General features: G+C 45.0%; 1 protein-coding gene across 7 annotated transcripts in view; it reads right to left on the bottom strand.

Annotated features, from left to right (window-relative positions):
• The window catches only part of CAMKK1 (calcium/calmodulin dependent protein kinase kinase 1), an 86,798-nt gene that overhangs the window by 22,605 nt on the left and 51,467 nt on the right, over window positions 1-12,726 (bottom strand). For 6 of the 7 annotated variants that reach the window (XM_085240960.1, XM_085240958.1, XM_085240957.1 and 3 more), the window contains 5 exons: window positions 9,420-9,471; window positions 8,719-8,852; window positions 8,118-8,154; window positions 5,669-5,690; window positions 4,472-4,560 (listed from right to left, as the gene is read on the bottom strand). In XM_085240960.1, coding sequence (XP_085097086.1) covers window positions 4,472-4,560; window positions 5,669-5,690; window positions 8,118-8,154; window positions 8,719-8,852; window positions 9,420-9,471 — 334 coding nt within the window. The remainder of the gene's footprint in view (window positions 1-4,471; window positions 4,561-5,668; window positions 5,691-8,117; window positions 8,155-8,718; window positions 8,853-9,419; window positions 9,472-12,726) is intronic. The other variant, XM_085240963.1, reaches the window with a different exon arrangement.

The raw sequence follows: 12,726 nt of genomic DNA, 5'->3' as shown, positions 1-12,726 counted from the left end.
CACCCCACTCACCCTCCAGTTTTTAAGGTTGATTCCTGGCTTGGCTGCTGATTCCTTTGATGACTTGCTTCCTGGCACATCCATTTCTTCTGACTGCCATTGGGAAAGCAATGCTTGCCTTACTAGAAAGAAGACTGAAGTTTAAATAACCCCAGATAAACACTACGAGAGACAAATTACAAGTAGAAAGGAAAGTAATTGCAAATATCCCCAATTCAGAGGCACTTAAGTACATGCTTCAGTTAACGACATGGATAATCCAGCAAAACTTTTCTACCCAAAACATTTAAGTACCTTCTTACATCACCATCCCAGTGGTACTCACAACACACTGCCTCCCCACTTCATGAGGGCACACTCAACACCAGTAGTACTGCAGAAGTCTTGCAAGCAGAAGGAAAAGCACTTCCCTTTGCAGAGCCCATTTCACTACAGGACGTGAATTAAAGTGTGTGATTAAATGACTCCCAAAGCAGTTCACACAGAGCCTAGGCTTAAGACACACACAAAACCAAAGAGGTGAACTAGTAATATTACCATACTCTCTCTCCAAATGCTTCTCTCCAGGTCAGTGCTCCTTGCAGGCAAGCATCGTGGATAACAAGTACAGCTTATCCCCCACTGACACACAGTGCCTGTGGACCCTCTGCCATCACCCATAATTTTAAAGGTCACCTTTAATGTGGGGACATTTCCCATCTGTTTGGCTACTGCAGCCACTTCACTTTGTACCTCTGTTTGCAGAGTGCACACATGGACCTGGATTAACACCTTGCAGGCTCTGACAGGAATCCACTTTGCAACTTCTAATTTAATAGAACCCAACCAGCAATGATGCATTTGCCGCTGCGATGACTGTGAGCTTCAAGCAGCTGCATGGTTATTGAGTCTCCCAAATTACATAACAATTATGTATGCTTCCATTAAAATTACCTTGCAATCTCTAGATTGCCTGGCAACACTTTTCCTTCAGTGTGCATAAATGGTGCACTTTCCCCCTGTAATTACATAATAATTGCCATGCATTTACCCAGCAGTTCTGAGAGAACACCATTTTTAACTTTCATTTGCTAATAAAATAAGTGCTTACTCAATAACCCAAAATAAAGCATCCTATTGTTCCCGCTGTTGTGAGTGCTTGGGCATCCTATAATTTATTGCCCCATTTCATTGTCTTTGCCAAGGACAACAAGAACTTTTCTTTTTTTTTTACTGTCTTGTAAGCTAAACTTTCTTCTGAGCAAGACCTGTTACCTACTGCAAGTGCCAGCATCATCCAGCACAGCAGAGCCTGCATCTCCCAGCTGAGGCATACAGGTTCTGCAATAGTGCGAATACTGATGAGAATATAAAAAGCTGCAGTCTTTGCCCTTCAGACTCTACTGAAAAGCAGTCTTAAGCTTCCCATCCCTATTCATATATAGCTTTCAGCTGACTGCTTTTTGGTAGCTTCTAGCACGGAATTCTCTGGATTGTCACAAAAGAGCAAACAGTGATTTCATTTCCCATCAGCTGCTACTTTTCCCATTGATGTCAGATAAACAAAATGAGGTGCCACTGTATTTCGGTGAAGATGGACCAGGACCTGCAAACCACATTCCTCTGCCTTGGCAAGGGCCATCAACACTCATCAGAAAACAGCAAGAACTGGTCTCCATTTGAAACCTGGTGATACACCTTCAACGAAAGCTTTAGGAAAGCGAGGGGCCAACCCTGACCCTCAGAGTGCTGAGCTTGCAGGGGCCACTTGAGATTGAGTGAAATGAAGGCAGATGTGGCTCAAGGCACTTCAGCAGCATGAAATATTTCCTTTCATGTTTGACACAGCTACAGGTTGGACCTTTGAAAGTACATTTGAAACAATTCCTTCCTTCCTATTTTCTTCCTGATGTTGTAACAGCTGGGAGAATGTCACCTCAAATGACACAGGGATGTGACACAGCTCCATTTTGCAAATATCTGATGTTTCTTTCTTTGCACAATGCTCACCGGCCATGGCTGACAAACACTTGATCAGATGTGTTTGCCCCTCCCTGCTGGCTGCTCTGCCTTTAGATTTGCCACTGAAACTACGTGCCCATACTGTCAAAAAAGCCAGGATTTTAAAAAGGTCCCACATCTAAGAGATCTCAAGCTAACTTAGATTGATCTCTCAGAACTGGGCACAACAGTTGTCAGGTGAACACAACAAAAACTTCAAGGACCACACAGATAAGCTGCTAGATGAGAGCAAAGAATGTACCAGAGGCCAACCCACCCCAGGAGCCCACCTCCTGTCAGGGTCAATAGCTTGGAGAAAAGCATTAGGCAGATAGATGCAAAACATACAGTACACACTCCCAAAGACAAACTGCCTGCATTCTCATATAACAGCCCCTGATACTCCTTTCTTCTAGAAATTTGTCAAGTCCTTTCTGAGTCCATTAACTTCAAGTACTTGCCATCTCTTTCAGCAATTAATGTCACAGTTAATTACCTTCCTCCTTTTTAAAACTTGCCACTTGATTATTTTGTTTGCTACTCCTCAGTTCTTTCTGTTGTTCGCCTCTTCTCAGGCACACAGGATAAGTCATATCCCGTGTTAATTTTCAAAACTGAAGTGCTTTATTTCATCTCTCTGTACAGGATCATTCTGATCACCTTCTTTAGATTTTTCTCTAGAGAGTGGTTTCTGAGGCAGGCAGTGCCGAACTGTATACAGCATTTAAGATATTATTCCCTGGTATTCAAGAGCTCTTATGGATCCAAACAATTGCATAATGATATTTTCTACTTTATTCCATTCCCAGTAATCACTAAATCCTGTTAACTTTGTTGACTAGGCAATGGCATTTACAAGAAAACTATCCAGAATGAGAACTGAGTGAGAACAGCTCATTTAGAGCCTGTCACGATGTACATATTTTTAGTGCTGTTTCTCCCCCTCATACAATATCTGTATTTGGCAACAAGGATTTTTATCTGCCTTTTTATCATACCATCACTCACTATCATGCCATCTCCTTTCCAGTCAGTTCTAATGATGACTACTCTTGAACAACTAATTGTCATCACCACCTCTCATACTGCAATCTATTTCTGGGCATTTAGGGATACATAAAACAAACCCAGGCCACATTATGGACTCCTGTTTAACAGCACAAGTGACCTTTCCCCACTGTAAAAGCTGTGTTCCTACTTTCCTGATCACTGTCTAGTTGTTAATATAAAAGAGGCCAGCCAACCAAAAATACTTTCTTTATGAGCTTCTGTTAACAAATCTAATCAACAGCAGTTTGACAATCCAAGCACACTGTAGCAAAAGGATCACCTTATCTACATTTTTGTTGACTCCTCTGGAACACTATCAGATCAGTGAGGCATGAATTCCCTCTGAAAAAGCTGTATTGACTCTTACTCCTCTTATTCAGCCATTCAATCATGGCCAATTCTTTAGCACACCAGTGTTCAGAGACACCAGTTAATAACAAGATCACTAACCACTGTGGAAGGCCACCTATAACAAGGACAGCAGAATCAAAATGCCAAATGCTGCTCACCAGCATCCGACAAACTGCTGGTACACAAGCAGTTACCAGATGACTTGTGGTTATATCTCTCAGATGATACTGTGCAACATGGGTCCCTGGCAGCAGTAGGGACATGAAGAGATCCAGAGCAAAGAGCAACCATGAGAAGAAAAGCAGAGACCTGTTAGAAAAGGGAGAGAAGGTCTTAGGCTAGCATGAGTAATCAACAGAGGATCCAAGTTGTGCCTTCTGATGTGAGGATAATGCTGGTACTGAGGCTCAAGAGGAGTGGGAAGGTGCAGTGTAATATGTTCAGAAACAGCACAGAAGTAAGGCCAGCAAGCAGTGCTACACGACATCAAAGCACCAGGGTCTCCGACTCATAACCTCTTGAGTGGTATAGATTTGTATCTGCACCCATAAATCATAGAATCACAAGGTTGGAAACGATCTATAAGATCACCTGGTCCAACCGTCTTTTCATTACCACTGCTACCACAAGCACTAAACCATATCTTGCAGCTCCTCATCCAGATGATGCCCAGCTCTACCAAACTAGCTATTTTCAGAGGCTGCTGTCCCCATGGTTAGTGCTTGCCTTGCTAAGATGGAGACAGCACTCTGTTCCAGCTGAAGCTACTGACTCAGTCTACATCATTACAAATGCTTCTTTGCTAGCTCTGCCATTGCTTTCAAAGACTCTCTGAAAAGTTAAAAAGAGGACAAAATGCAAGCCACTGTTTTCCTAGCGTCCCTTCCACAGAATGCCTGCTTCCAGCATCTGTTATGCAACCTGGGTAAACCTGAGTTGAGCAGGACCGTTATCTGCAACCCTGTCACATGCAATTAGAGAGGATCTCGCTGGCTAAGCTGATACAGCCTACTGATGTTGAGAGGCTTCTCTCCAGTCGAACAGGAGGCTGACATGCACTGCAAAACAGCTATCTTTTGGTGGTACTCACAGTACTCAATGCCCAACACAATGTCTCGGAAGTAGAGCCAGGCCTGATCCTCACTGAATGGCTCATCACTTGGTACCTCCATGACAGCCCTGTAAGGAAGAAGGAGTAACTGAGTTCCTGAGTTCTTTGCAAAATGGCAGCAGCACTCATTACTGAGGTTTTGTGTTTCTGAAATTATTCTGCATCGTTGTGGTCCTATCACTGAGGGCCCGGATCTCAGAAGGTCCAGGACCAACCCTCTACCTGAGCAGAGGCTGCTCCTGGGCATTTCTCTCTTTCCTCCTTGCTGCAATTTGATAGATAACCTTCTTCTCCAATTTCCATCTTTCTGCAACTGCCTTCTCTCCCTCTTTATAAACATTTTTCTGCTGCTGAAACCAGGCAGAAATAACGTGAGCGACAGGACTGGCAGAGCAACTAATGGAGTCTAATTGCCTTCTGCTACAGGCAGGCAGGCTGTGCCTGGTCAAACAGCACATTCCCTGGCCCTGGCCCCAGCTGACTGCAGGAGCTTCCCCCCACACCGCCTCCTACAAACAGCCATCAGCCTGGTCACCAGGGAGACTGGGAGCCTCTCACCAGCAGCTGCTGGTGCTGGCCATCTGCAAGAGGCTTGTTTGTGGGCTAAAGGGAGAAATAAGCTCTTTGGGAATCTCCCCTATCCTGAGCTCAGCTCTCTCCACCTCACTGCAATTCTGCAGGACTGCAGATCCAGCCCAGGTGTAGCAAATAGCAGTGCAGACACCCACCACCACATCACCACACCTGCCATGAAAATGTGCCAACAAAATAGCCTCCCACAATATATTCACACAGAGAGCAATGTAAGGCCATGCATCACAAGTCAGCATTGATGTTATTTTATACTCTTCAGTCTTGAGAGAAAGCTATGGCTGCTACCCCAGCATAACATTCCCTACAAAGAGCTTCTCTTCCAGGCATCTACTGGGGAAATGGCACCAAATTTAGCATCAGGATCAAAACCTGACACCAGGACATTCTCTCTGAGCCCATTATGATCCACTGCACCGTCCCAGGCTGTGACAGCACGAAGGTAACTACAGCTGGCTTGTCTCCTCTGCGCTCGCCTGAAGAGGGTGGTTTGCCCCACTGCGCGCATCAAAACTTCAATTTCACCTAGGAAGCTAATAATAAATACCAAAAATTTCAGCAAAGGATCCCAGAAGGGCTACTCACCCTTTCCTCAGGAGGTCAAACACTGCAAGGAAGGAAATCAAGTCATGAATGAAACAGAAGAGAGAACCAGGCTTATTCATTTTTTAGCACCTATAACAATGCATTCATTCCTACACCTGCAAAATCAATTTATCTCCTTCACCTTTCTTAGTTCCCACACGACAAGAACATCAGGAGGTGCTAAATGAGAATATTCATCTCTTCAGCAAAGACAAATATCCCCACCTCCTGCCAGTTTCAAGGAGGACAGCGAGTAATCTACTAGCCATACTTCTGCTGATCCCAGTGTTAGTCCTTACTGATTTGAGGCCTGCCTCATTCAGTACCTCCACCTCCAGGGAAGGTGTTTGGTGATATTTCTGCTAAATTGCTGATACTGAATGAGGTGCTTTAAGAACACACTGCTCCATTTCTGCTGTGAGCATCAGCAGCACAGCTATGCTGCTATCAGAGAGATAAACGCTCCCTGGGGGGTGTAATTGTAGAGAATTTATTGGCATGAGTTGAGGTTTGGCAGAGTATGAGAGTTTGTGATTTGGGGGTTAAAATGGCAGCTTGTCCCAGCCATGGGTGTTTTGCTGGTCCTTTGGCAGCAATTACTGAGGTTTCATGAAATACTGTTAGGTAGCAATGCTAGGATATGAAGCAACTTGCAGGAAAACAAGGGGGACATTTGAGGTCTCCTAGCTCCAGCCTGGTGCTTGAGACCCTTTGACCTTTGCTGTGTAGACCCTTTGCCCAGCTACACAGCTACCAAAAAGCCAGGCTACAAAACAACAGGGAGCAAAACAGCAGTGGTGATGGGAACAACGCTTATGAGCCAGCTGGAAGCCTGCCTCTGACCCCTTCTGCAGACTAAAGCAGACACTTAATGTCACTCAGCTTCTGCCCTGCAGAAGTCTAAAATGCCCAGCACCACTCTAGGGCCACGTCCATATCTCCAAGAGTGCAGCACGCTCCCATTGGAGGTCTTGGCAGCAGATGTGTAAGGCACAACCAGAACTGCTCTCAGAACAATCTGCCATTATCTGTAAAAGAGCTCTTTCCTCATGAGTTACTAAGGAATTTTTTGCACCTCTGAAGAAATCCCAGCAGATTGTCCCCTGCAAAGCACACACAGACCTGCTTATAGCTGTGACTTTGGTCAGCTGAAGTTACAAATACAAGCCAGCCTGCATCAGCAAATCTTTTCCTCAAGAAAGATTTCCCTGAAGAAGCTGCAGCTTTTGGTAGCATTTCGTTATTCAACCATTTTGTATCATTTCAGGTTGCTCTGATTTCCACCAGTATCCTCAATCCTCTGCTTTGTTCTCACTGAACATGCAGCAGAGGAGATCACTCACAGTTACTGCTAACAATAATTACCAACGAGCAAACTCCACTTTCTCTAGTTACGTTTTGTGGTGCCAATGAGATCAAGACATTCCCCACTTCTCCTACAGCTATTGCTGCCATTTCCAGGACTGATTATTCTTTTTATTTTCTGTAGCTTTTTTAACTGCCTCATGCATTTATTTTCATGCAATGAGAAACCTTGTTCCCTCATCTTTTCCTTTCTCTCCATCCGCAGGAGTTCAGGCCTTAAAACAATGCCCTTGGTTGTCTTAACTAGCATCTGCCTTGCTGCCACCTTTGGGATGCTGCCAGAATGTCCACAGGGCTCCAGCAGACAGGGAAGAGCAGCCTCTCAAAGGCAAATAGCTTCATTTGCTAGGCACAGACTCCTTGCACAGGCAGCTTCAAAGCATCCCATAATTATTTTTATGAGAAGCAGCCTTTAAGCCTATCTCATCAGGAAACACTACAGAGTAGAGATGTAACTCCACCAGATGTCCTCGTCTCTGAGGATGCTGCACCCTGGTGCTTTCCCTGTCTCTCTGGATTCTGCTCAAAACAGAGCACTTCCTAGATGGAAGAAAAAATGGATGCAAACTTCCCACCCTTTGCATAAATGCACTACTACCTCTCAGTCTGGATGCCCAAGGCATGGGTTGGGCTAAGCAGCCAAAGACAGCAGTGCTGCTACCTTAGGAGGTCCCAACACTCATCAGGGAGGTGAACGCTGAGGTCACAAGGAGCACCTTGAGATAACTTCCTTGAATCACTACCACAGTCCAAAGTCTACAGGAAACTAGAGAGATGAATCTCATACTGGGAGTACAAGAAACCTTCCTGCACCCTTCCCTTCTTTCCTGGCTCTGGAATTGGAACCCGCATATATAAAGAAGAGGCCAGAGCAGCTGTCACATCTTTTTAGTGTCCTTATGGTTAAGGAGATGGGTGCAACTCTGCTGGAACACATGGCTACCTTACCTTAAGGGGACTGCCATTTGAGGAAAACTAATTCTGCTAAGTTGGTACAAGTTCCCTCCCAGGTTCTGGTACAAGTTATTTGCACCACTAAGCCTAAAGTTCAGAAAGTTCTGTTAGCATATAGTGATTCACATACCCATGTATAAGTTGTCTTCTGCAGGATCATCAAGGACCTGTAGTTGAAAACAGAAATGAGAGAAGAAAGAACAGTAGGGAAAGTCATTTTTAATCAAATAGCATTTCACTGCTCCCTATACACTATGCTAAGCTGCAAAGCACTAAGAAAGAGTTACACTGATATTCAGAGATTCTTGGGGGGAATGGTGGTGTTGGTGTTGGAGGACACAAGACACGTTTTCCAACTTCTCCCCGTATTTGTAGAAACTCTTACCAATAAAAAGGCACTGCTTATCCTGGTCTGGTATTAGCCAATATTGAAAATGGCAATGAAGCATTTGTCCACCTTCCCATGCTTGTCTATGCACAAGTTTCATTGGTCAAAGCTTGCTGCTGTTTCTACCAGCACATCCAGCTGCCTTCACTTGGGCACTAGGCCAAAGCCCAGAGTGTGTCAGTTTGTCACATACAACTAGTGCGATCTTATTTAAGATAAACAATTCTTAAACAATTGTTTTAAAACAATTTCAGCTGAAGTAAGAGCAGTTGAAGAAAGGTCCTCTTGTCACAGTACAAACCAGACTTGTTTCAGTGTAGCTTAGGGTGGAGAAGTAGCTCACCTCTATCAGTTTAACAACGTTGACATGGTCCAGTTTCTTTAATATGGCTATTTCCTGATAGATTCTGTCCAGTGGTGCCATGGTTTTAGACTGCTCTCCAGTAGATGTTTTTGATCCTCTAGGAGGAGGTCGACCTGCAATCACAATAACACAGTGAGGAAGAACTCAGCTTTCAGCATGCAGGAGTGAGCAGCAACTGGAACTTCTGCAGGGTATCTTCGGCTACTCTGGAAAAACTCATCACCTTATTATGATCCCAAAGCATTACAGACTCCACCCTGAAGAGTGATTTCCAAACCACATTTAGGTTTGCTCCAGGCTTCCCAGCCTGGCCTGCCTATCAGATCCCATTGCCCCACCTTTTGGGCAAGGTGCTAATCAAAAGGGACAGAAGAGCCCCTGGGAGGAAGGGGATCTAACCGTACCTAAATCCCAGCACTTAATTAGGTTTTATAGATGATGAACAGGGAGGAGCCAGTACTTCAAAGACTAGAAAATCAAAGTCAGAAACCCAATTACTAAGTGCTTTGAATTTCTTTGTGCTTGGTCTTTCACTACCCACTGCATTTTAACCAGCCCTCCAACTACTTGGGAAACCTTCAAACTAGGTAAAGTTCTGCACTCCTTCCAGGCAACATTTCTATTGAGAGATTTGCCTGGCTGAGGAACAACAAGCAGATCTCAGAATGTGAGATACCCACGTGGAAATCCATACTGCTTCAAGAGCTTCTTTTTGGAGAGGACTTTCATAGCCTGAAAGAAAATGAAAAAGCAGTATTAAAACCAAACAAGAATTCAAGTGCTCACTGCTCTGATGATGGAGCATGGTGGTCATCCTACAGAAAAAATTACTAGTCTTAATTCATTTCAAATAAGATATAGGAAAATTAATCCAATTCCTGCATTTAAGGCCAGAACTTAAGGGAAGAGGTGGATTCCTCAACCAAACACTTATGTAACTTGTTTCTGGACAATGCTATGGCCGTGCTGGAAGTCAGAGAAGTGTCCAGGCTGCTCCACCTTCCTTTCTGCTTTGCCAGAAGGTTTAGGAAGCAGAAGAGCTGGAGTGTCAAAGCCATACAACTAACATCCTTCAACCTCCATCACACACCCAAGATACAGTGAGGACACAGCTCTTTCACCAGCTCTGCCTTGCCTCAGGATGCCTTATGCATTCTCATGGACCATTCTTACACTATAAAGCTTCTTTCAGACTGCCAGAGCAACCAGTAGGATCTTTGGTGTAATCCAGCACGATACCCAAGGCCATTAGTGAGGTACTTCAGAGACACCCATCCCTGCAGCCTCAGCAATGGTGCAGCCATTTCTGTGCATCTTTTCAGCAGTTTCCCTCTCACCTCCCACCCCATCACACACTGGCAAAAGCACAAACCCAGGAAGTGGAAGTATGGGATGGAATCGCTGTAATTTTTTCTGCCATCCAATTGGTATTAACACCATGACAAAAGGCAATGTGAATTTAATAAACAGTCTCTGTACCTCCATCTCATCTGTAAGTTAATAACTTTTCTGAGAGCCACATCCCCAAGTGGCCCAGCAAATAAATTTCCAGGCAAAACTAGCTCTTGATACAATTTGCTTAGGAAAATAGTCTAAACTCCCTGGTGATAGGACAATTATTCACTCTTCCCCTAGGATGGGTAGCTACTTCTTTTAATTAAGCATACAAATCTCTAATTCACACCAGAATGACCCCTCTGAAATGTAATTAGCGAAAGACTCTTGCAGGACACAGTCAAAAGCCAAGGAATTCTGTATTACTTCCATGATGGCAGGCTCTGCACACTGCCTGTTATTAGCACATACACCAGGAACAGGTCACCAAAGCCATTCTGGCGAACTCCTTCTCAAGCTGTTTTTACTGGCAACAATGCTGCTGTGTGCCCCAAAGTCCTCACCCACACTCACACTACAGCCAGGTTCACAGCTCACTGAAAGGATTGTTATTTTTGGTACTGATCCAGAGAAATCCTTTGGATTTGCACCCGTGTAATTGAGAAGAGAACCTGGCTCAGCTCAGTGAGGCTCTCAATCCTGCCTGACAGCTCCTGAGCCAATGGAAATGACAGCATTGAGAGACAGGCTCAAAAGGACTTATCTTTCAGTTAGCACAATGCTGTCTCCAATACAGGCAGCCAAATGATTCACAGTCTACTGAAAAGTGATCCAAGATATGCACAACCACATCCAAGGATGGTCAGGACCAAGCCCAGAGGACTTCTTGCATCCCTTACTTTTATCTCTCCATGAGGCAAGTTGGTAGGAAAAATGTACCAAAGGGCTTTATATACTTATTTATCTTTCAACAGCACCAGCCTGAGAATAGAAGGCCCCTGTTGCCCCAGCCCCACCCTGAGACCTCTGCCTTCTGGCAATAAGCTTTAGAGAAAGAAGAAATTGAAGACAACTTGCTGCATAGAACTCCCAAGCTGCATCACAGCTCAAGAAACTGAACTATGGCTACAGCTGTGCCCGCATCAGCCCAGTCCTGGCTGGGGGCAGCTCTGGGGAGGGCGAGATGGAAGCAGTGAGGGACAGACAGGAGCAATAGTGAAGAAGAAAGGCTGAGAACAAGAGCTTCTGAGGTCACCCAGCCTCTCTAAAGGATACTATGAAGGGCCATGGGGAAACAAGTGGGAGTTTCTTAATGTAGGTACATTGACTACAAACCACCTCTGCTGTCAGGATACATCTACACCACTTTCAAAGTTGTGGTAGCTGTGGCTACCATACAGGCAGGGCTGGATCAGAAGAGAGGACCTGTTCCACTGAACTTCCAAACACAAACGTGGAATGAAAAACAAACTTCATCACGCAAAAGGTCAGAGCTGCTTAATTATCACAAAAGCGGAGCTGAGAACACATGGCAGTGAAGCTGCACTGTAATTACAGAATGAGGCTTCCTCAATGTACTGGAGCTGTGCATTACAGGAGCAACACAGAGATGATCCAGCAAATCGCTCCTTCCAGGCTCACATGCAGGAAAGTGCCAAAGGCATTTCTATTTGCAGGCAGAGCTAATTACCCAGATAACGCTTTTTTTGGTAAAGAATCAGCTCAGAGCCAAGCCAAGGGATTTTCCCTTTACACTGCTAAGTATTGCTTCAGCTTCCTCAGGAAAAGAGGAGACCCTCAAAGATCTCCCCTACACACGCCCTTGCACCAACCTTCCTTCCGACTATTCATACAAGGACACGAGCCATGACATTCTTCTGAGAGGCAGTGGGAACTCTGCGTTTCTCTTTGATGCCCATTTATTATTTAAGTCTTCTGCACTCCCCCTAGCAACCTTATAGCTTGAACTCACAGGAAAGTGTTTTTGTGAGGACATTAAGGGAGGAGATCTCAGATTTATGCAGAGGAGGAACCTGGGACACAGCAGCCTTCACAACAGTGAGGCCTCGAACTCAACGTCCTGTTTGTGCTAAAGACAATGTCTGTTATTTGGGGGATGGAACAGTGACAAAACAGACTGAGCCAAGGGAATCTATCAGCTGTGCCTTGTGATATCCTCGCAATACTTGGAATATAATTTTATTTGGTAACAGGAGGACTTGCGTGGAAAAGGACCCAATCCCATGCAAGAGCAGAAAACCATACACAGCCCAGACCCACAGCTCCCAGGGGACAGGGAAATGGCTCAAAGCCTGGCTACTAACCACCTAAATCCTCTGCTAGAGCATGATCCAGCACCGTGGGAGTGCTGAGAGGATCACAGCACATTCCCAGCCCTCCTCCACCTGTCCTCTCTGACAATGGCACCCTTAGATAAAGCGGCTAAGCGGCTCTGCCAGGAGAGAGGAATGCTGTGAGGTGAAAGAAAAGCCTTACCCAGACAGGCTTAGCTGCCACATCCCAAAATCCTGCTTCCACTTTTACTAGGGGTGATCCTGCATTCACAACAGTAAGACTTGCTGGTGACCATCTTTCACTCAGCAGTAACACTTTATACAGCTCTGAGTTCATCAGCTCAGAAGGGACCTCTCC

This window comes from Meleagris gallopavo, chromosome 21, assembly GCF_905368555.1.
Source record: "Meleagris gallopavo chromosome 21, MGAL_WU_HG_1.1, whole genome shotgun sequence".
NCBI classification, from domain to species: domain Eukaryota; kingdom Metazoa; phylum Chordata; class Aves; order Galliformes; family Phasianidae; genus Meleagris; species Meleagris gallopavo.
Note: the sequence above shows the minus strand (reverse complement) of the source record. Positions and strands in the feature narration are given on the sequence as shown.